This window comes from Bombina bombina, chromosome 4, assembly GCF_027579735.1.
Source record: "Bombina bombina isolate aBomBom1 chromosome 4, aBomBom1.pri, whole genome shotgun sequence".
Taxonomy (NCBI): domain Eukaryota; kingdom Metazoa; phylum Chordata; class Amphibia; order Anura; family Bombinatoridae; genus Bombina; species Bombina bombina.
In genome coordinates, this window is record NC_069502.1 from 978,577,450 (window position 1) to 978,603,465 (window position 26,016).

Consider the following 26,016-nt stretch of genomic DNA (forward strand, 5'->3'; position numbering starts at 1 on the left):
TACGGGAGGTAAGGGTCACCTCCTCCCTCAAGATAAAACATCTAAGCAAAGGGGACAACAGAGTAATTTTCGTTCCTTTCGAAATTTCAAGGGAGTCCCCTCTTCCTCTTCCACTAAACAGGAAGGGAATTATTCACAAGCCAAGTCCACATGGAGACCCAACCAGTCTTGGAACAAGGGTAAACAACCCAAGAAACCTGTTGCTGCTACCAAGACAGCATGAAGGGGTGGCCCCTGATCCTGGACCGGATCTAGTCGGGGGCAGACTTTCTCTCTTTGTCCAGGCTTGGATAAGAGACGTTCAGGATCCCTGGACACTAGAAATCGTGTCTCAAGGGTATCGGTTGGAGTTCAAAAATTCCTTCCCCAGAGGAAGATTTCTTCTTTCATGATTATCTGTCGACCAGATAAAAAGAGAGGCGTTCTTACGCTGTGTAAGAGATCTCTCCTCCATGGGAGTAATATGCCCCCTTCCAATACAGGGGCAGGGGTTTTACTCAAATCTCTTTGTAGTTCCCAAAAAAGAGGGAACGTTTAGATCTCAAAAGTCTAAACAAGTTTCTCAGAGTTCCATCCTTCAAGATGGAAACTATTTGGACCATTCTTCCATTGATCCAGGAGGGTCAATATATGACTACCGTGGATCTAAAGGATGCATATCTTCATGTTCCTATCCACAGAGATCATCACAAGTTCTTGAGATTTGCCTTTCTGGACAGACATTTTCAGTTCTTGGCCCTTCCTTTCGGTCTGGCCACGGCACCCAGAATTTTCACAAAGGTTCTGGGGTCTCTGCTGGCGGTTCTCAGGCCGCGGGCCATTGCAGTGGCGACTTATCTGGATGATATTCTGATCCAGGCGTCGTCTTATCAGCTAGCAAAGTCCCATACAGACATTGTTCTGTCCTTTCTAAGGACTCACGGGTGGAAGGTGAATCTAGAAAAGAGTTCACTAATTCCACAGACAAGGGTTCCTTTCCTGGGTTCTCTAATCGACTCTCTATCCATGCAGATCTTTTTGACGGAAAAGATTCTGAATACATGCCGATCCCTTCAGTCCAATCCTCGGCCGTCAGTGGCTCAGTGCATGGAAGTAATTGGATTGATGGTGGCAGCAATGGACATCATTCCGTTTGCTCGTTTTCATCTCAGACCTCTACAACTGAGCATGCTCAGACAGTGGAATGGAGATTATGCCAATTTATCTCCTCAAATAGATCTAGATCAGGAGACAAGGGACTCTCTTCTGTGGTGGTTGTCGCTGGATCATCTGTCCCAGGGGACATGCTTCCGCAGACCCTCATGGGAGATAGTGACAACGGATGCCAGTCTGATAGGATGGGGAGCAGTCTGGAATTCCTTGAAGGCTCAAGGTGTGTGGACTCGATCGGAGTCTCTACTTCCCATCAACATTCTAGAGTTGAGGGCAATATTCAATGCGCTTCAGGCTTGGCCTCAGTTGGCTTCGACCAAATTCATCAGATTCCAGTCAGACAACATCACGACTGTAGCTTACATCAATCATCAGGGAGGAACAAGGAGTTCCTTAGCGATGACAGAAGTAGCCAGGATAATTCAGAGGGCGGAGACTCACTCTTGATATCTGTCGGCAATCCACATCCCAGGAGTGGACAATTGGGAGGCGGATTTTTTGAGCAGACAGACGTTTCATCCGGGGGAATGGGAACTCCACCCGGAGGTATTTGCCAACCTGATTCTCAGATGGGGCAGGCCGGAGCTGGATCTTATGGCGTCTCGTCAGAATGCCAAGCTCCCGAGATACGGATCCAGGTCCAGGGATCCTCAGGCCGAACTGATAGATGCCTTGGTCGTTCAACCTAGCTTATGTGTTCCCTCCATTTGATCTCCTTCCCCTGGTGATTGCTCAAGTCAAACAGGAGAGGGCTTTGTTGATTCTCATCGCTCCTGCGTGGCCTTGCAGGACTTGGTATGCCGATCTGGTGGACATGTCATCTCTGCCACCATGGAAGCTTCCATTGAGGCAGGACCTTCTCATTCAGGGACCCTTCCATCATCCGAATCTAATTTCTCTGCAGCTGACTGCTTGGAGATTGAACGCTTGATTTTATCTAAGCGAGGGTTCTCTGATTCGGTCATTGATACCTTGATTCAGGCACGTAAATCTGTTACTAGAAAAATGTACCATAAGATATGGCGTAAATATCTTTATTGGTGTGAATCCAAGGGCTACTCATGGAGTATCTTTTCTTATCTTTTATCTTTTATCTTTTCTCCAAGAAGGATTGGAGAAAGGGTTGTCAGCAAGTTCCTTAAAGGGACAGATTTCTGCTTTGTCTATTTTGCTACATATTTTACTCTGACTAGAATCAGGCCTGTGTTTAGACCAATTGCTCCTCCTTGGAAGTTTGAATGTAGTTCTTAATGTTCTTCAAGGGGTTCCATTTGAACCTATGCATTCCATAGATATTAATTTATTATCTTGGAAAGTTTTATTTTTGGTTGCTATTTCTTCTGCTCGCAGAGTTTCTGAACTTTCGGCATTGCAATGTGATTCTCCTTATCTTATTTTTCATGCAGATAAGGTAGTGTTGCGTACCAAACCTGGTTTTCTTCCTAAGGTGGTTTCAAATAAAAATATTAATCAGGAAATTGTTGTTCCTTCTTTGTGTCCTAACCCTTCTTCTAAAAATGAGCGACTGTTACATAATTTGGACGTGGTCCGTGCCTTGAAGTTTTACTTACAGGCAACTAAGGAGTTTCGTCAATCTCCTTCCCTGTTTGTTGTTTTTCTGGGAAACGTAGGGGTCAGAAAGCTACGGCTACCTCTCTTTCTTTTTGGCTGAAGAGTATCATTCATTTTGCATATGAGACTGCTGGACAGCAGCCTCCTGAACGAATTACGGCTCATTCCACTAGGGCTGTGGCTTCCTCATGGGCATTTAAACATGATGCCTCTGTGGAACAGATTTGCAAAGCTGCGACTTGGTCGTCTCTTCACACTTTTTCCAAATTTTACAAATTCGATACTTTTGCCTCGTCTGAAGCTGTTTTTGGGAGGAAAGTTCTTCGAGCAGTGGTGCCTTCCGTTTAGGTTCCCTGTCTTGTCCCTCCTGTTTCATTCGTGTACTATAGCTTTGGTATTGTATCCCACAAGTAAGGGTGAAATCCGTGGACTCATCGTATCTTGTAAAAGAAAAGAGAAATTTATTCTTACCTGATAAATTTGTTTCTTTTACGATACAATGAGTCCACAGCCCTCCCTGTTTTTTATGAGACGGGTCTTTATTTTTGTTAAACTTCAGTCACCTCTGTTCCTTGGCTTTTCCTGTCTCTTCCTAACTTCGGTCGAATGACTGGGTTGGGAGGGAAGGGAGGAGCTATTTATGCAGGTCTGCTGTGGAGCTCTTTGCCTCCTCCTGCTGACAAGGAGGCGATATCCCACAAGTAAGGATGAAATCCGTGTACTCATCGTATCGTAAAAGAAACAAATTTATCAGGTAAGAATAAATTTCCCTTTTTTCTATTTTCAAAAGAGTGCTGAATTCCCAATCTCTTCTCTATATATATATAAAACACTCTATACTCTTGCAACACTACATAAATTATAGCAGTTTTTCCATCCACTTCCTTTATATATTTATATATATATATATATATATATATATATATATATATATATATATAATATACAAAATAGAAATGGCTGCAGCACACCAAGTCAAGTTTATACCATTTTTATTACAAGCAGTGAAATACAGGCGACGTTTCGGGCTTCCGCCCTTTCTCAAGCCAAGTGATTAGTACATAATCCAACTCCACCTTTTATAGGCAGTGCATGTGACAAATTACAGGTGTAGATAATTACAATTGTAATAATACATTTTCTTGAAAAAAAGAGAAAGAAAAAGTAAACAGTGACTCTGTGTAATAATCATAACTATACGTTTCTTATAAGAAAAAAACCATGTGATTTTAAATATTTATATTACATTCAACACCTTCATTTTGTTTAATACCTAGTAATAATGTGAAAGAAAAATTATATAAAGTGGCCTTAACGGTCCATTACCTTATCTGTGAATTATGTGAAACATTATTTTGTTAGTGAATATCATTACAATCTATTAGTGATGTTTAGAAAGACCTTAATCTTATTAAAAACAATAACTAAACTAACAACTAAATCCTAATCTTGCAAGATGTGTTTTTTCTCTGATGGATGTTAACAGGGGAATGCACAAACTAACAATGTTATTTACTAAATATAAACCAGAAAGACAACGTTCTAGAAGAGAAGCCTATAATATTTCCAAGCAACATTTTTTTATGTTATATTATTCGGCAAATTTCTTTCTCAAGTTGTTCTTTTTTTCTTTATGTGAATCTTGATCTAAATCATGGAGAGAAAGTTTACAGTAAATTATCATAATAGACCAATTATAGGAACAGAAACAGGTTATAGTCTTTATTTAAACCTTTAGGGTGCATACTTTCCAGTCTATTAATCCAAATGACCTCTCTCTGTTGTAGTTTTTTAACCCTATCTTGGCCTCTTCTTTGTATCGGAACCTGTTCTAATATTTGAAACCTTAACTGGTTAACATTATGATTTTTTTCTTTAAAATGTGCAGATACAGGCAAATCTGAGATGGCTTTACGTATGGTATATTTGTGTTGTGTCAGTCTGTCTTTCATTTTTTGGGTAGTTTCCCCTACATATATCAATCCACAAGGACATTTTAAAGAATATATGACATAATCTGTTTGACAGGTAAACAAACCATTAATCCTATATCTTTTACCCGTATGTGGGTGGACAACCTCGCTGCCTTTAATCACACTACTACAATGTGAACAATTATAGCAGGGAAAAGTACCTTTCTTTTTTGAAAATGACAGCCTAGTCTTACTACTACCTATGTCCGTTTTGATTAAATAGTCTTGTAAATTTGTTGGTCTTTTATATGACAACAATGGAAAAGATTGAAATTCTTTTATACCCTGATAGTTACTTTTCAAAATATGCCAATGCTTTTTAACTATACCTGATATTTGCTTACTATTGACATTGTATGTGCTCACAAATGGAATTCTATCCATCTGTGTGTTTTTCAATGTTTTTCGTAAAAGTTGATTACGGGGGACTTGATTAACGTTATCCAATTCATCTTCCAATATTTTTGTCGGGTAACCCCTTTGTTTAAATTTTTGTCCCATTTTTAGTAACCTTTTATTACATACATCCTTATCACTAACTATCCGTTTAACACGAGTATATTGGGACTTAGGTAGAGATTTAATTGTGTTTTCTGGATGACAGCTTTCATACGATAAAAACGTATTTTTATCCGTTTTTTTAACAAAAAGATCAGTTTTAAACTTATTTTCTTCTATTGATACTGTCACATCCAGAAAATCAATGCGCTTTCTGTCATGCTGCATTGTAAATTCAATATTAGCAGAATTAGAATTAATTTGTTTGAGGAAAACATTAAGGGTATCCTCATTGCCCAACCATATCATAAAGACGTCATCTATATAGCGCCACCATACGCATGCATGCTGTTTAAACAACTCATTTGGATAGATGAAATCATCTTCAAATGTACCCATGTATAAGCCTGCGTATGGTGGCGCCATATTAGCACCCATAGCGGTGCCTCTCTTTTGCCTGTAATAAATGTCACCAAATAGAAAATAATTGTTGTTCAATACAAATGCCAGTAAATCAATTATAAAATTAATTTGTGAATCTGTATATATTTGTTCCTTAAACAAATGTTGTTTCACTGATTGTACACCCCCTAAATGGGGAATACTAGTGTATAGATTTTTAACATCTAATGTAACTAAAATCGAATTTTGTTGACCATGTAATTTAATCTCATTAAGCCTATTGAGGAATTCAGTAGAATCCTCCAAATAAGATGATAGTTTAGACACAATTGGTTTGAGTATTTTATCAAGAAAAGTAGCTATATTCGATAAAACCGAGTCTACACTTGCAACAATGGGGCGACCCGGTGGATTGATGAGGGACTTATGAATTTTAGGAAGTATATATATAAGGGGAGTGATACATTCTTTCCTAACCAAATATTGACTTAATTTCTGGTCAATAATACCCTTATCAAGGGCATTTTGGACTATAATTTTCAACTCACTTTGTATTGTTTTTAATGGATTATTTTCCAGCTTTTCATATACCTCGGTGTCTCTTAATTGATTATTTATTTCTTCTATATATTTTGTCTTATCCATAATTATAATTGCCCCGCCCTTATCCGCTCTTTTAATAATGATGTCAGGGTTATTTACAATTTTCTAAAGGGATTGTTTATCTTCAACTGTTAAATTGTACTTAATTTGTATCCCTTTATGTAACCTAATATCATGTTTTAATTTTTCTATGTCCTTGCTTACCAATGTGATGTAAGTTTCTATCGGATGGTAATTTGTAGGCGGAATAAAGCTAGACTTAGCAATTAAATTAAAGTCTGTGAAATTTAAACAATCATCATTGGCAGTATTCGTGTTTACAGCATTATACGGCATTTTAGAAAAATGAGCTTTAAGACGCAATTGTCTGAAAAATCTATACAACTCAATGTCCAAGTCCATAAAATTAATGGTATTACTAGGGCAAAAGCCCAAACCCCTATTTAGTAAGTTCAATTCCCCTTCGGTGAACGGTACCTGTGATATATTAATCACTAGATCATTTACCGTTTCACCCGACGTCCTCTCGGTGGCCGACTTGCGGCGCCTCTGATATTTTCGGCCGCCCCTCCGCCTCTGTCTTGGCCCGGTACCTGTTGAAAAAAAGAAGGAGAGGGAGACTGGAACTGGGAGATAGTCCCCACTGAATTGCTTCGTGATGAGTCGCTAGCCTCAGATCGTGTATGGCGTTCTCTTCCTCGACGACTCTGGCGTCTGACGTCACCTCTGGGTATTCGCGTCTCACGGGACTCCCATCTGTACACGTGACCATACAGGTAATCGTCCGCATCTCTAGAAAATTTAATTCTTTTCTTCATTATTCTTTCGAAATTCATCCAATTTAGTATCCAAGTCGGCTTTTAAGGTATTAAAATCAGTGATAGATAATTTTTCTTGTAAACTGACCTCCAATGCTTTTATCTTTTGTTGATTCGTTTGTATCTCTTTCTGTATGCGTTGTATCGTCAAAATCATAAGATCAAAGGAACACTTATTAAGGATCTTTTCAAAAGTTGAACAGTATTCCTTGTCCTCCATAACAAGTGTCGGTCTTAATGACACTCTCAGGCCTCTCGGGATTCGGCGCAACTTGTAATATTCTGCAAGAGTAGAGGAATGTAGCTCCCAATTCACCTCTTTCTTTCTTTCACGTTCCCATTGTTTGGAGCATAAGTCTGTGTCTGGGATAGCCAAAAAGTCCCGTGGGCCTCTCACAAGGGTGGCAATAGCGGCAGCCTCCACATCAGAGAAAGTGAACACATCTTGTTGAATCTCCATAGCTTGTATATAGAATTATTTGATATGAATTGTGCTACTGACTGGTGAATAAATTATATAAACAGGGTAAAGTCCAGCACCAATTCACCTTCAGGTAAGGGTGCAAGCAGCCTCTGTCTCACCTTGACAGATATTAATATACAAATAGAAATGGCTGCAGCACACCAAGTCAAGTTTATACCATTTTTATTACAAGCAGTGAAATACAGGCGACGTTTCGGGCTTCTGCCCTTTCTCAAGCCAAGTGATTAGTACATAATCCAACTCCACCTTTTATAGGCAGTGCATGTGACAAATTACAGGTGTAGATAATTACAATTGTAATAATACATTTTGTTGAAAAAAGAGAAAGAAAAAGTAAACAGTGACTCTGTGTAATAATCATAACTATACGTTTCTTATAAGAAACAAACCATGTGATTTTAAATATTTATATTACATTCAACACCTTCATTTTGTTTAATACCTAGTAATAATGTGAAAGAAAAATTATATAAAGTGGCCTTTTTCTTTCACATTATTACTAGGTATTAAACAAAATGAAGGTGTTGAATGTAATATAAATATTTAAAATCACATGGTTTTTTTCTTATAAGAAACGTATAGTTATGATTATTACACAGAGTCACTGTTTACTTTTTCTTTCTCTTTTTTCAAGAAAATGTATTATTACAATTGTAATTATCTACACCTGTAATTTGTCACATGCACTGCCTATAAAAGGTGGAGTTGGATTATGTACTAATCACTTGGCTTGAGAAAGGGCAGAAGCCCGAAACGTCGCCTGTATTTCACTGCTTGTAATAAAAATGGTATAAACTTGACTTGGTGTGCTGCAGCCATTTCTATTTTGTATATTAATATCTGTCAAGGTGAGACAGAGGCTGCTTGCACCCTTACCTGAAGGTGAATTGGTGCTGGACTTTACCCTGTTTATATCATTTATTCACCAGTCAGTAGCACAATTCATATCAAATAATTCTATATACAAGCTATGGAGATTCAACAAGATGTGTTCACTTTCTCTGATGTGGAGGCTGCCGCTATTGCCACCCTTGTGAGAGGCCCACAGGACTTTTTGGCTATCCCAGACACAGACTTATGCTCCAAACAATGGGAACGTGAAAGAAAGAAAGAGGTGAATTGGGAGCTACATTCCTCTACTCTTGCAGAATATTACAAGTTGCGCCGAATCCTGAGAGGCCTGAGAGTGTCATTAAGACCGACACTTTTTATGGAGGACAAGGAATACTGTTCAACTTTTGAAAAGATCCTTAATAAGTGTTCCTTTGATCTTATGATTTTGACGATACAACGCATACAGAAAGAGATACAAACGAATCAACAAAAGATAAAAGCATTGGAGGTCAGTTTACAAGAAAAATTATCTATCACTGATTTTAATACCTTAAAAGCCGATTTGGATACTAAATTGGATGAATTTCGAAAGAATAATGAAGAAAAGAAAAGAATTAAATTTTCTAGAGATGCGGACGATTACCTGTATGGTCACGTGTACAGATGGGAGTCCCGTGAGACGCGAATACCCAGAGGTGACGTCAGACGCCAGAGTCGTCGAGGAAGAGAACGCCATACACGATCTGAGGCTAGCGACTCATCACGAAGCAATTCAGTGGGGACTATCTCCCAGTTCCAGTCTCCCTCTCCTTCTTCTTTTTTTCAACAGGTACCGGGCCAAGACGGAGGCGGAGGGGTGGCCGAAAATATCAGAGGCGCCGCAAGTCGGCCACCGAGAGGACGTCGGGTGAAACGGTAAATGATCTAGTGATTAATATATCACAGGTACCGTTCACCGAAGGGGAATTGAACTTACTAAATAGGGGTTTGGGCTTTTGCCCTAGTAATACCATTAATTTTATGGACTTGGACATTGAGTTGTATAGATTTTTCAGACAATTGCGTCTTAAAGCTCATTTTTCTAAAATGCTGTATAATGCTGTAAACACGAATACTGCCAATGATGATTGTTTAAAATTCTCAGACTTTAATTTAATTGCTAAGTCTAGCTTTATTCCGCCTACAAATTACCATCCGATAGAAACTTACATCACATTGGTAAGCAAGGACATAGAAAAATTAAAACATGATATTAGGTTACATAAAGGGATACAAATTAAGTACAATTTAACAGTTGAAGATAAACAATCCCTTTAGAAAATTGTAAATAACCCTGACATCATTATTAAAAGAGCGGATAAGGGCGGGGCAATTATAATTATGGATAAGACAAAATATATAGAAGAAATAAATAATCAATTAAGAGACACCGAGGTATATGAAAAGCTGGAAAATAATCCATTAAAAACAATACAAAGTGAGTTAAAAATTGTAGTCCAAAATGCCCTTGATAAGGGTATTATTGACCAGAAATTAAGTCAATATTTGGTTAGGAAAGAATGTATCACTCCCCTTATATATATACTTCCTAAAATTCATAAGTCCCTCATCAATCCACCGGGTCGCCCCATTGTTGCAAGTGTAGACTTGGTTTTATCGAATATAGCTACTTTTCTTGATAAAATACTCAAACCAATTGTGTCTAAACTATCATCTTACTTGGAGGATTCTACTGAATTCCTCAATAGGCTTAATGAGATTAAATTACATGGTCAACAAAATTCTATTTTAGTTACATTAGATGTTAAAAATCTATACACTAGTATTCCCCATTTAGGGGGTGTACAATCAGTGAAACAACATTTGTTTAAGGAACAAATATATACAGATTCACAAATTAATTTTATAATTGATTTACTGGCATTTGTATTGAACAACAATTATTTTCTATTTGGTGACATTTATTACAGGCAAAAGAGAGGCACCGCTATGGGTGCTAATATGGCGCCACCATACGCAGGCTTATACATGGGTACATTTGAAGATGATTTCATCTATCCAAATGAGTTGTTTAAACAGCATGCATGCGTATGGTGGCGCTATATAGATGACGTCTTTATGATATGGTTGGGCAATGAGGATACCCTTAATGTTTTCCTCAAACAAATTAATTCTAATTCTGCTAATATTGAATTTACAATGCAGCATGACAGAAAGCGCATTGATTTTCTGGATGTGACAGTATCAATAGAAGAAAATAAGTTTAAAACTGATCTTTTTGTTAAAAAAACGGATAAAAATACGTTTTTATCGTATGAAAGCTGTCATCCAGAAAACACAATTAAATCTCTACCTAAGTCCCAATATACTCGTGTTAAACGGATAGTTAGTGATAAGGATGTATGTAATAAAAGGTTACTAGAAATGGGACAAAAATTTAAACAAAGGGGTTACCCGACAAAAATATTGGAAGATGAATTGGATAAAGTTAATCAAGTCCCCGTAATCAACTTTTACGAAAAACATTGAAAAACACACAGATGGATAGAATTCCATTTGTGAGCACATACAATGTCAATAGTAAGCAAATATCAGGTATAGTTAAAAAGCATTGGCATATTTTGAAAAGTAACTATCAGGGTATAAAAGAATTTCAATCTTTTCCATTGTTGTCATATAAAAGACCAAAAAATTTACAAGACTATTTAATCAAAACGGACATAGGTAGTAGTAAGACTAGGCTGTCATTTTCAAAAAAGAAAGGTACTTTTCCCTGCTATAATTGTTCACATTGTAGTAGTGTGATTAAAGGCAGCGAGGTTGTCCACCCACATACGGGTAAAAGATATAGGATTAATGGTTTGTTTACCTGTCAAACAGATTATGTCATATATTCTTTAAAATGTCCTTGTGGATTGATATATGTAGGGGAAACTACCCAAAAAATGAAAGACAGACTGACACAACACAAATATACCATACGTAAAGCCATCTCAGATTTGCCTGTATCTGCACATTTTAAAGAAAAAAATCATAATGTTAACCAGTTAAGGTTTCAAATATTAGAACAGGTTCCGATACAAAGAAGAGGCCAAGATAGGGTTAAAAAACTACAACAGAGAGAGGTCATTTGGATTAATAGACTGGAAAGTATGCACCCTAAAGGTTTAAATAAAGACTATAACCTGTTTCTGTTCCTATGATTGGTCTATTATGATAATTTACTGTAAACTTTCTCTCCATGATTTAGATCAAGATTCACATAAAGAAAAAAAGAACAACTTGAGAAAGAAATTTGCCGAATAATATAACATAAAAAAATGTTGCTTGGAAATATTATAGGCTTCTCTTCTAGAACGTTGTCTTTCTGGTTTATATTTAGTAAATAACATTGTTAGTTTGTGCATTCCCCTGTTAACATCCATCAGAGAAAAAACACATCTTGCAAGATTAGGATTTAGTTGTTAGTTTAGTTATTGTTTTTAATAAGATTAAGGTCTTTCTAAACATCACTAATAGATTGCAATGATATTCACTAACAAAATAATGTTTCACATAATTCACAGATAAGGTAATGGACCGTTAAGGCCACTATATATAATTTTTCTTTCACATTATTACTAGGTATTAAACAAAATGAAGGTGTTGAATGTAATATAAATATTTAAAATCACATGGTTTTTTTCTTATAAGAAACGTATAGTTATGATTATTACACAGAGTCACTGTTTACTTTTTCTTTCTCTTTTTTCAAGAAAATGTATTATTACAATTGTAATTATCTACACCTGTAATTTGTCACATGCACTGCCTATAAAAGGTGGAGTTGGATTATGTACTAATCACTTGGCTTGAGAAAGGGCAGAAGCCCGAAACGTCGCCTGTATTTCACTGCTTGTAATAAAAATGGTATAAACTTGACTTGGTGTGCTGCAGCCATTTCTATTTTGTATATTAATATCTGTCAAGGTGAGACAGAGGCTGCTTGCACCCTTACCTGAAGGTGAATTGGTGCTGGACTTTACCCTGTTTATATATATAATATATATATATATATATATATATATATATATATATATATATATATATATATATATATATAATATATATCACAAAAGTACCCCCTCACATTTTTGTAAATATTTTATTATATCTTTTCATGCGACAAAACTGAAGAAATGAGTTTGCTACAATGTAAAGTAGTGAGTGTACAGCCTGTATAACAGTGTAAATTTGCTGTCCCCTCAAAATAACTCAACACACAGCCATTAATGTCTAAACCATTGGCAGCAAAAGTGAGTACACCCCTAAGTGGAAATGTCCAAATTGGGCCCAATTAGCCATTTTCCCTTCCCGGTGTCATGAGACTCGATAGTGTTACAGATGTGTTAATACTGGTCACTGGAAGTTCAACATGGCACCTCATGGCAAAGAACTCTCTGAGGATCTGAAAAAAAGAATTGTTGCTCTACATAACGATGGCCTAGGGTATAAGAAGATTGCCAAGACCCTGAAACTGAGCTGCAGCACAGTGGGCAAAACCATACATCGGTTTCACAGAACAGGTTCCCCTCAGAACAGGCCTCGCCATGGTCGACCAAAGAAGTTGAGTGCAGGTGCTCAGCGTCATATCCAGAGGTTGTCTTTGGGAAATAGACGTATGAGTGCTGCCAGCATTGCTGCAAAGGTTGAAGGGGTGGGGAGGTCAGCCTCTCATTGCTCAGACCATACGCCGCACGCTGCATCAAATTGATGCACAATAAATCCCGCAAACAGTTTGCTGAAGACAAGCAGACTAAGGACATGGATTACTGGAGCCATGTCCTGTGGTCCGATGAGACCAAATAAACTTATTTGGTTCAGATGGTGTCAAGCGTGTGTGGCGGCAACCAGGTGGGGAGTACAAAGACAAGTGTGTCTTGACTACAGTCAAGCATGGTGGTATTAAGTGTCCTGGTCTGGGCCTGCAAGAGTGCTGCCGTCACTGGGGAGCTACAGTTCATTGAGGGAACCATGAATGCCGACATGTACTGTGACATACTGAAGCAGAGCATGATCCCCCTCCCTTCAGAGACTGGGCCGCAGGGCAGTATTCCAACATGCTAACTACCCCAAACACACCTCCAAGACGACCACTGCCTTGCTAAAGAAGCTGAGGGTAAAGGTGATGGACTAGCCAAGCATGTCTCCAGACCTAAGCCCTGTTGAGCTTCTGTGCGTCATCCTCAAACGGAAGGTGGGGGAGCGCAAGGTCTCTAACATCCACCAGCTCTGTGATGTCATCATGGAGGAGTGGAAGAGGACTTCATTGGAAACCTGTGAAGCTCTGGTGAACTCCATGTCCAAGAGGGTTAAGGCAGTGATGGAAAATAATGGTGGCCACACAAAATATTGACACTTTGGGCCCAATTTGGACATTTCCATTTAGGGGTGTACTCGCTTTTCTTGCCAATGGTTTAGACATTAATGGCTGTGTGTTGAGTTATTTTGAGGGGACAGCACTGTTATACAGGCTGTACACTCACTACTTTACATTGTAGCAAAGTGTAATTTCTTCAGTTTTGTCACATGAAAGATATAATAAAATATTTACAAAAATGTGAGGGGTGTACAAACTTTTGTGAGATATGTATTGCCTCTATGATTACCTGTATCGAAGTCCATGCAGACTGCCCCTTTATATTTATTACATTTTAACCAACCAGTGCAGGGTCTTGTATAACCACGGGAGTGAGAACAATGTTATCTACTCATAAGCTAGCACTGTTATAAAGTATATTAAAATAAGCATGTTAGTTATGCAAAGCTGGGGAATGGGTAGTAAAAACATTATATACCTTTAGTAAAATAATGATCCACAGTCCTCCATAACATGGAAATCTTCCTGCACCTCATCCCTAACACAATCCCATTACTGCAAATCTGCATCTCATCTTATGTCACTCTCCCTCTTGCTCATACAAGCTGCTGGTGACATCTCCCCTAATCCTGGTCCCCAACAACTTCTTAGCCATGCACAGCATGCACCTTTCCATAGAATAAGAAAAAAAAACTCTGGTAACCTCATTCACATTACTCTTGTATCTAAAAACACTTCCCCCTTCACTTGTGCATTTTGGAACTCTCGCTCTGTTTGCTACAAGCTCACCTTTTTTATCTCCCACTCCCTCAACCTTCTGGCTCTCATAGAAACTTGGCTCTCTCCTTTAGACACAGCATCCACTGCTGCACTGTCACATGGGGGTCTCCACTTCAGCCACACTCCTAGGTCTGGTAATAGACAAGGAGGTAGTGTAGGTATTTTACTTTCCACTCGTTGCAGCTTTCAACAAATACAAACCATCTCTTCACATTTTCCTTATTTGAAACCCACTTGATTCACTTATTCCCTCCCCTCTCTATATGTGTTGCAGTCATATACCGCCCCCTGGCTCCTCAACTCAATTTCTAGATCACTTTGCTGCCTGGCTACCTTATTTCCTTTCCTCAGACACTCCTGCCCTCATTCTTGGCAACTTCAACATCCCTCTTGACAATCCCACTGCCTCCTCTGCAAAACAACTTCTGCAACTCACTTCCTCTTTCTGTCTGTCACAATGGACTGACTCTCCCATTCACAAAGATGGTCACTCCCTTGATCTGATCTTTAGCTATCAATGCACTATTTCAGACTTCACAAACTCCCCTTTTCCTCTTTCTAACCATCATCTCCTCACTTGCAACATCTCATACCTCCCTACAACTCTCCCTCCCTCTACCCCTCACACCAAACTTCATAGAAGCATTATGTCATTAGATCAGCAACAGCTTGCTAGTTCTTTCGAACCTCTCCTCTTGTCCATCTCCTCCTTTTCCTGCCTTGACCAATCTATCTGCCACTATAATTCCACCCTTATATTGGTCCTTGACAATCTGGCCCCTCCTACCATAGCTCGGAAATCACACTCCTCTGACACGGTACCTACGCAGATGTTCCCATACTGCTGAGCAGCACTGGAGAAAATCTCAGAGTTCAGCTGACTTTCTTCACTTCAGGTTCATCTTGAACTCCTACTACTCATAAGCAACATTACTTCTCTACTCTTTCTTCAAACCCAAAATTTCAGTTCTTCAATTTCAATACTCTTCTCCACCCACCCCCACATCCTAATACAACTTCTTTGTCAGCTCAAAATGTTGCCAGCCACTTCAATAACAAAGTCAATTCCATCAGAAACTACATCATCTCCCAACATACTTCCACCCACTCAAAAACTCGCAATCAACCACAACCCACATAGCCATATATTTAGCTCTTTCGCCCCTGTTACTGAGGAAGAAGTTTCTGCACTTATACTGTGCTTTCACCTCACTACCTGACCACATCCCCTCACAGCTACTCCCCTTCCTCTCGTCTACACTCACACAAATTTTCAACCTCTCCCTCATCACCGGTATATTTCCCTTATTTCTAAAACATGCACTGGTCACACCTATCCTCAAAAAACCTTCTCTCGTACCAACCTCCCCTTCCAACTATCGCCCTATTACCGTACTTCCTCTTGCCTCAAAGCTTCTTGAAAAGCTGGTATATGCACGCCTATCCTAGTTCTTTACATTAAACTCCCTCCTTGACCACTGCAATCTGGATTTCGCCCCATCACTCCACAGAGACAGCAATCGTTAGGGTTACCAATGACCTACTTACAGCAAAATCCAAAGCCCACTTCTCTCTGCTTATCCTCCTTGATCTGTCTGCAGCCTTTGTTTCTGTTGACCACCCTCTTTTGCTCCAAACTCTCCAATCCTTCGGCATTTGTGACACAGCCCTCTCGTGATTCTCTTCTTACCTGTCTAACCGTTCCTTTAGTGTAGACTTCTCTGGGGCTTCCTCTGCCCCATCACCACTTTCTGTTGGGGTATCGCAAGGCTCTGTCCTCGGTCCCCTTCTCTTCTCAATCTACACATCATCATTAGGTTTCTTAATAAGTCCCACAGGTTTCAATATCATTTGTATGCTGACACCCAAACCTACCTCTCTGCACTAAACCTATCTCCTTCCTTGCTAACCCGTGTCACTAACTGTCTTTCTCACATCTATTCCAGAATGTCCTCTCGCTACCTTAAAGGGATATGAAACCCAAATTTTTTCTTTCATGATTCAGATAGAGAATACAATTTCAAACAACTTTCCAATTTACTTCTATTATTTATTTTGCTTCTTTCTCTTATTATCCTTTGCTGAAATGTTTATCTAGGCAAGTTCATGTGCAGCAGAGAACCTAGGTTCTAGCTGTTGATTGGTCGCTGCAGATATCAACTGATTGTCATTGGCTCACCCATGTGTTCAGTTAGAAACCAGTAGTGCATTGCTGCTCCTTCAACAAATGATACCAAGAGAATACAACAGATTAGATAATAGAAGTAAATTAGAAAGTTGTTTAAAATTGCATTCTCTATCTGAATCATGAAATATTTTTTTTGGGTTTCATGTCCCTTTAAGCTAAATCTCTCCAAAACTGAGCTCCTTATAAAATCTTCACCCCCCATTTTTCTAATTCAACAACTCCTCCATTACCCCTACGCTGCATACCTGATGTCTTGGGGTCACGTTTGATTCAGATCTTTCTTTCACTCCTCACATTCAGTCCTTGGCTAAATCCTTACATTTCCTTACACAAGCCACAACTAAGATTTTAATCCATTCTCTCATCCTTTCCCACCTCAACTACTGCAACTCTGTCCTCTCTAACTCCCTAGCTGCCGCCTAGCTCTTTTACAATCCATATTGAATGCCAGGCTGATCTTCCTTACACGTCGCTCTTCATCTGCTGCACTTTTCTGCCAATCCCTTCACTGGCTTCCTCTCGCCTCCAGGATTAAACACAAAATTCTGACATACAAGGCCCTCAACTGCACTGCTCCCCCTATATCACAGACCTTTTCTCCAGATACTCTCCCTCCCCTTCGCTCTGCTCACAACCTCCTACTCTCCTCCTCTCGTTACCTCCTCACATTCCCGTTTACAGAACTTCTCCAGACTGGCTCCCATCTTGTGGAACTCTTTGTCTCGCTCCACAAGACTCTCCCCTAGTTTTAAAAGCTTCAAGCGGTCCCTAAAGACTCTACTGTTCAGGGATGCATACAACCTATGCTAACCTTTCCTAATACCAATTTCTCTCCTCCATTACTATCCTCCATGAACCCCCTTAGCATGTAAGCCTAAGAGCACCAACTGTTTGCAGATCCCATTCATAAGAGCTGACTGCAACAGTGCTACACTCGGCAGGGCCCTCTACCCATTTGATCCCTATAAATGTTACATTGTATACCGCCTATGTTTATAGTGCTGCAGAATCTGTTGGTGCTCTACAAATAACCGATAATAATAATAATCCAATCAGAAATGCAAGTCACACAGCTTTAATATTCTACAGCTGTTATAACAAGTATCTAGAAACACATTAAGGGAAAATAAATTTAATAGTACAGTGTCCTTCAAGGGCAAAGGGGATAAAATATCTCTCCGATATTTTGACATTTATTGTGGTGTTCTATATATTGATATATGAAGCTTTTGATGAAGTAACCAAACACTGCGTAAGCTTTGAAGAAACAATTACAATAAGTATGCAATGAGTCAATGATTTGTAAGTGGAGACAGCAATAATCAGTTAAATAATTGAGATGGCCAGTGAAGTGGGTGTGGAGAATGTGAATTTGGACTTCTTAAAAGTTATTGGGGTTTCATAGAGAGGGTCTTACTTGCAAGAAGCAAGAATTGTCAGAGCACCATATCCATAGTAAAAATAAAAAAGCTCACCACAGAATTTGCTCATAACCGCATCGCCAAAATCAGCCAAATCATGGACAAGCTTACAGAAAGCCTAACTGGGAGCACAGCAGCAAGGCAACACAGGACTTTAATAAAATAAACAATTTCTGCTTTTAAATATTGGTTTGCCAGAGAAAGCTTAAAAAAAAAAAGGCCAAGCCAAATAACCAAATAACCCTCATCCCATACAAATAGCCTAAGCAGATGGTCTACCTAATTCAATCAATATAAATTAAATTTAAATATATGAATAGCAAATTATATTCAGAAAGCAGGTCAATACCTTAGTAAATGTTAAGATGTAGTCTGTTATTCATACCATACAGTAAGCTTCTATAGATTGTTATTTATACTTCAGGTCTAAGTATTGGCTCCCTTCATGAAACTGAGCAAAAGTGAAGAAAGAAAAAAACACTGAGTCATGTTTTGTTCGCAAACCTAAAGGAGAGCTGTGTACTTTAATTTTAATGCAGTAATATCTCAAACTTATTTCAGTAACACTAACACCCCATTCTCTGTTAACTGTCCTTTAATGACTTGAAAGACTTTCTCCACGGCTTTGGCATGCAGCAAAGCAGAAATATTGGTATGTAAACAACATACTGTGAAGGCCTTACTAACTATTCAGCAAGCTTTTAGGAGGGTGGTCTGACTCGCCCATTAGAGTAACTGGTAGTTTTTGAAAAAAAGTGGCAAGGCAGAATATTTTTGGAGTTGATCGCGAGCTGGTGCCCTGGGTTATTCATGCCTTGCATTAATTCATTGTTTTGAATAAGAAAAGTACAGTTTTATTTATTTGCTCTGAATTATATATTTGTTAAATGCTGTATATTTATTAATCTCCATTTGATAGCACAAACTGAATTTACTCATGTACTGTATCCAATATATTGCATGTATGATTGATTTTATACACAGTTTATTTATTAAATTATATATATTTTTTTTTCTGCAGACAATGTTGCAACCTGTTCTAGCTGGTGATGATTTTAAGATATTTAAAGCAATGATGGTACAGAGAAATATTGAACTACAATTACAAGCCATTCGAATAATACAAGAAAGAAATGGTAATTTGTATTTAAATTACACATATTTTGCCAGTTTGCATTGGTTTAAACTAAATAAAAATTAAATTTTAAATGGACATTATAGTGATCTGTGTGACTACCACTGCTAACTAGCTCCGCAATTGTGTCCATTTAGGACCAGCACTGCTCTGTGGCACTTTAACTATGCACTTAAACCTATTGAGGGGGTTAAACTCTTAGCATTGCAAGAATGCTAGTGTTAAAATTGCTGTAACAAATTAATGCATGACATGTTTCTACTATAATGGCTCTTTAAGAAAACGCTACAATCTTAAACTAAATAGATGACATAAAATCTGAATTTAGATATATGTTTATATGCATACAATGTATAATATCAGTGCTTCCTTTTAACTATTATAAAATAAATAGAAATAGCACCACAATGAATTAGTGAGAGTAGAGTAAATAAGTTATTGTCATACCTCACACCTTCTAAAAGAAATGCTTACCTCAAATTTTAGCTTGTAATAGATGTGTATGACTGAAGTAATAAAAAGTAGCATGGTAATTTTATAATCTGTTTATTACACAGTCCTCATAAGAGAGTTATGTTGCCTGCTACCAATGCACTGGCATTAGGGGGTCTTGCTTACTCACTAGAATATGAACTAGGAAAGTTTAACATCTTAAGAAACGCTTAGAATAATTTAGTGGAATCTGCTGTACTTCTCCATTATAGTCTAAATTAGGATCTGAGTTATATGCTCCCTTAACCCCAAGGTTAGATTATGGCATTTACTTATGAGTTATCACAATAAGAACTAAAGCTTATAGTGGCGCAACCAATCTAATCAGCCATCAGCTTTACCCCTTCAGACACTCTGTAGGTTGGTTTGCCTTATTTACACCATCTAGGTTCAGTAATAACCCTTTTAGTTTAATATCAAACTGGCTCCTAATACTTATTTGGGCTATATATAAATTTTCACTAGTTTACCTACTCCTTATAAGTGTTTTTTTTTTTTTTAAAAGGATTTTTATTGAGGTTGCACAGAAATAAAACGGTAAACGAAAGTTCAGTTGCGTACAGTGTAGATAACGGTTACAGCAGTGATTGATTTACTATTACATTCAGGTGTAGAGCATTGCTGTACAATATAAATGTCAGTGTATAATCAGAAGAGCAATACAATACTATTGAACAAACTAACATTGAACCTATATATTAGAACCTCTTTTTTAATTTTTTTGTAACAGAATGCGCCTCCAAAAACTGACTGGCCACTCACGGACCTATGTAATCTAAATGATTAAGAGGAGGAGCCTTAATATTATATATAGTCATTTGTTTGTAAAATAATCTATATAATTAAACTGTAGGACAACGAGAAATGGAGTATAATCCCTATAGGATGAACCGGGCCTCCCATGGACCCCTAATTTGATATTATGTACTAATAGGCATTTAAAAGGAGAGCATGAGCAATAAGACAGGATTTCTAGGAGATGCATTTTCCAATGCTTAACTAGTAAGCACGAAGGGGGGGGGGAGCTAATGGGTGGCTTACAGGGAGCATTATAGAGATGGAAGTAACAAAATAGAAGATGTAGAAGATATTCCTGAGTAGAGCATTGGTATCATCATCCTATTTTAGATGAAATTACCTTTCATCTAGCAACTATAGTGGGGTACAGAAAATAGATTTCCCTGACAACAGTAAGAAGGTGTCATATTGCAGTCTAATAAGCCTGGGGAAGGATATTCAGTATCTGCATCAGTAGGATCACTAACAGGCTAGTACAAATCTAGACAGATAACCTGTAGCCTTGTGGTATTGGGAAAGTTCCTGCTAATACAGGTGACCAAGTAAGATCTGTTAAATATAGAAGATCACTGATTCTTGACTCCCCTGTAGAGGTAAAAATTGGTAGAAATCAAATACACACCTATAGGGGTGACAGCAATGCTTACATAGGCACATCCGGCTAAACATTGACCCACATTAACATAGGTTACATTGTTATATACCTTGAGTTGGATAGCAAATACATTATTTATAGTAGTGTCATACATATCTAAATGCCAACAACCCAGGTATAACTTGTAGATTTACATGTCTGGTAGCAAATTACCAGTGTCCTACAGTCAATAAAGAATGCCGTCTAGGACTACATCAAGAGGTTCCCCGAACCAATAGAGAAGTGTAGCTACCATGAAAGGCAAACCTATAATGTTAAAACAGACAGTTATGACGAAACCACAATTACCAGAAATGGCATAACTAATAGGAGGAGACTGTACATACCAGTAAATAACTTCTGTCCCTAGCATGTAAGTGAACAAGAAAAAGGATATACATATAATCTTTTGTAAACTAAGATACAATTATAGACTAGCAGCTCAGATAACCATAAAACTTTTATCTTCCTAATTATTATCTACAGCATATGATACCTCTTGCATCCTGTCATTGCCTCACACCTTGTACTCCATAGGATAGCTACCTATAATATAAAACTTAACTAAGGACCTATATGGTGCTGGGTATCCAGAAGGGGGGTAAACTATAAGGGCAGGACCTTCAAGTATAAAGCAAGGAGTCTCATATATAGTTAATATTGAATGGTACGTGATGCTTATGCAGGTTTATAATTAAGAAGTAGCCATAGTATAGTGACCATATTTCTATGTAAATAGACATTCTCCCCCAGGTACGGGCCCTATACCCAGGCGGGAGGTAGATTTACTGTATTAGTAGTCATAGTATGGACAAAAAATAGACAATAGGGCTTAACTTTAAATTATTCTTGATATAAGTCAGGGTTGGTCTTAGTTGTTCTTGGGTCCTGCATAACGACGTTGAAAACAACTATTTATTGTCAAGTAATCAAACAGCGCTCTCATCAACACCTAAGTAGCAAGTAATACAACAATAATGGATTTGGTGTGATGCTATAGTATTATATTTACATTATTAGATCTGCGTAACCTCCTTTACGAACCACTATCCTCTCAGAGCATAGTAAGCTATACATTGTGTGAAAGGGCAGGATCAGCTATCTTCAAATGGGCATAAACATGAAATCAAACAGAGGCTTAGAGGTCAGGTGGAAGGAAAATATAAAATAATGCTGAGACCTAACTTCCTCTCCCCCTGTCATAATGGAAGTCTAAGCTATATGTAACAGGGAACAAAAACATAAACCAACAAAGAAGGCTTTTACTTCAGTCTCCATTATACATTCCTATGCCTGCAGCATAATATATCAAACCAATGCCAACATTGTAGTTAACCTTAGTCAGAGCCACCATGCAATAGTAAACGCAGCTAAGACTTTTGGCAAGGAATGCAATGCCCCCTTGAATCTATCCAACACCTGAGCGTCTTTGCTGGGGGCTGTTATTAAGTAGACAGTTTAATGGATACAAAGTCTAGAACAGTATAGAGTCATGCTGCATATGTATAATCATCCCTTTGCTGTCCTCCGTTTGTCGCTGCACTCTCAGATATAAAGAATCCTCAGCTTCCAACAGCAGCGTGTTAGTATGGAGAGGTGGACGAGGTTTGTTAGTGCCGCGTGGGTTCTTGGATGACCCGGCTTTGGTAGGTTGTATCAGCAGCTCCCTAGGGCCTGTGTACCTTTCCTCCGGCACTTTCTCGGCACACAAGAAAGACACATTTCTCTTGCAAGATGTATCGAGTCCACTGATTCATCCATACTTGTGGGATATTCTCCTTCCTAACAGGAAGTGGCAAAGAGAGCACCCACAGCAGAGCTGTCTATATAGCTCCTCCCTTAGCTCCACCCCCCAGTCATTCTCTTTGCCTACACTAAATACTAGGAAGGGTAAAGTGAGTGTGGTGACAAGAGTTCTCTCTTCCCTCTCACAAGAGTTTCCTTCCTAGGGACTCTGATAGAAATGAAAATATTTCTGACGGAGGTCAGAAAATCAAAACTCTTAACCACATGCTGAGCTCTCCATTTCATTCCTCGGCCATCAGTGGCTCAGTGTATGGAGATAATCGGACTTATGGTAGCGGCAATGGACATAGTTCCTTTTGCCCGCCTACACCTCAGACCACTGCAATTATGCATGCTCGATCAGTGGAATGGGGATTATGCAGATTTATCTCCTGAAATAAATCTGGATCAGCAAATCAGAGATTCTCTTCTCTGGTGGTTGTCTCAGGACCACCTGTCTCAGGGAATGTGTTTCCGCAGGCCAGAGTGGCTCACAGTAACGATAGATGCCAGCCTGCTGGGCTGCGGTGCAGTCTGGAGCTCCCTGAAAGCACAGGGCTTATGGTTTCGGGAGGAAACTCTTCTCCCAATAAACATTCTAGAACTGAGAGCGATATTCAATGCGCTTCAGGCGTGGCCTCAGCTAGCTGCGGACAAATTCATCAGATTTCAGTCGGACAACATCACGACTGTAGCTTATATCAATCATCAAGGAGGAACACGGAGTTCTCTAGCGATGATGGAGATAACCAAAATAATCCGATGGGCGGAGAATAACTCTTGCCATCTTTCAGCAATCCATATCCCAGGGGTAGAGAACTTGGAGGCGGATTTCCTAAGTCGCCAGACTTTTCATCCGGGGGAGTGGGAGCTCCATCCGGAAGTATTTGCCCAGCTGATTCAGCTATGGGGCACACCAGAATTGGATCTGATGGCGTCCCGTCAGAACGCCAAACTTCCTTGTTACGGGTCCAGGTCCCGGGATCCCCAGGCAGTACTGATAGATGCTCTAGCAGTGCCCTGGTCCTTCAACCTGGCCTATGTATTTCCACCGTTTCCTCTCCTTCCACGTCTAGTTGCCAGAATCAAGCAGGAGAGAGCTTCAGTGATTTTGATAGCACCTGCGTGGCCACGCAGGACTTGGTATGCAGACCTGGTGGACATGTCATCTGTTCCACCGTGGACTCTGCCAATGAGGCAGGACCTTCTAATCCAAGGTCCATTCAAGCATCCAAACCTAATTTCTCTGCTTGGAGATTGAACGCCTGATTTTATCAAAGCGTGGTTTCTCTGAGTCGTTCATTGATACCCTGATTCAGGCTAGAAAGCCTGTCACCAGGAAAATTTATCATAAGATATGGCGAAAATATCTTTGTTGGTGTGAATCCAAGGGTTACTCATGGAGTAAGATTAGGATTCCTAGGATGTTATCTTTTCTCCAAGAAGAATTGTAGAAGGGATTATCAGCTAGCTCCTTAAAAGGACAGATATCTGCTTTGTCTATTCTGTTACACAAGCGTCTGGCAGATGTTCCAGACGTTCAGGCGTTTAGTCAGGCTTTAGTTAGAATCAAGCCTGTGTTTAAACCTGTTGCTCCACCATGGAGTTTAAATTTAGTTCTTAAAGTTCTTCAAGGGGTTCGGTTTGAACCTATGCATTCCATAGATATCAAGCTTTTATCTTGGAAAGTTCTGTTTTTAGTAGCTATCTCTTTGGCTTGAAGAGTTTCAGAGTTATCTGCCTTGCAGTGTGATTCCCCTTATCTGATCATCCATGCAGATAAGGTAGTTTTGCGTACCAAACCTGGGTTTCTTCCTAAGGTAGTATCTAATAGGAATATCAATCAGGAAATTGTTGTTCCGTCACTGTGTCCTAATCCTTCTTCAAAGAAGGAACGTCTGTTACACAATCTTGACGTGGTTCGTGCTTTAAAGTTTTATTTGCAAGCTACTAAGGATTTTTGTCAAACATCCGCATTGTTTGTCGTCTACTCTGGAAAGAGGAGATGCCAAAAGGCTTCGGCAACTTCTCTTTCTTTTTGGCTGAGAAGCATAATCCGTTTAGCTTATGAGACTGCTCATTCTACTAGAGCGGTAGCTTCCACTTGGGCTTTTAAACATGAGGCCTCTGTTAAACAGATTTGTAAGGCGGCGACTTGGTCTTCGCTTCATACTTTTTCTAAATTCTACAAATTTGATACTTTTGCTTCCTCGGAGGCTATTTTTGGGAGAAAGGTCTTGCAGGCAGTGGTGCCTTCTGTTTAAGTGCCTGCCTTGTCCCTCCCTTCATCCGTGTCCTAAAGCTTTGGTATTGGTATCCCACAAGTAATGGATGAACCCGTGGACTGGATACACCTTACAAGAGAAAACAAAATTTATGCTTACCTGATAAATTTCTTTCTCTTGTGGTGTATCCAGTCCACGGCCTGCCCTGTCACTTTAAGGCAGGTGTTTTTTTTTTATTTTAAACTACAGTCACCACTGCACCTTATAGTTTCTCCTTTTTCTTGCTCGTCTTCGGTCGAATGACTGGGGATGGCAGTTAGGGGAGGAGCTATATAGACAGCTCTGCTGTGGGTGTCCTCTTGCAGCTTCCTGTTGGGAAGGAGAATATCCCACAAGTAATGGATGAACCCGTGGACTGGATACACCACAAGAGAGAGAAATTTTTTAGGTAAGCATAAATTTTGTTTTTAAATGGTACCGATGTGTACTATTCACTCTCTGGCAGAAAAGGGATGAAGATTTCTGCAAGGAGGATGATGATCTTAGCACTTTGTAACTAAGATCCACTGCTGTTCTCACAAGGCCTGAAGAGTACAGGAAAACTTCAGTTGGGGGAACGGTTTCCATGCTAAGCTGCATTGAGGTATGTTCAGTCTATTTTTCTAGACAGACTTTGATAAATCTAGAAAAGGCTGGCAATATCCCCATGAGGGAAGGGTAAGCTGTATTCAGACACTTAGTAGGAATCCCAGCTTGCATAAAGGGCTCATTGGTTACTGGTGACACTGTTAGGAAAAAAAAACGTTTTTTTATTGCAAACATAACGTTTTTTGAGGGACTTTAAGGGGTCATTGTGGCTTAAT

General features: G+C 39.0%; 1 protein-coding gene across 1 annotated transcript in view; it reads left to right on the forward strand.

Moving 5' to 3' along the window:
• Positions 1–26,016, forward strand: part of CFAP36 (cilia and flagella associated protein 36) — a 413,629-nt gene that overhangs the window by 159,195 nt on the left and 228,418 nt on the right. The window contains exon 4 of the mRNA XM_053712018.1: positions 19,106–19,220. Within this exon, the coding sequence (XP_053567993.1) occupies positions 19,106–19,220 (115 nt within the window). The remainder of the gene's footprint in view (positions 1–19,105; positions 19,221–26,016) is intronic.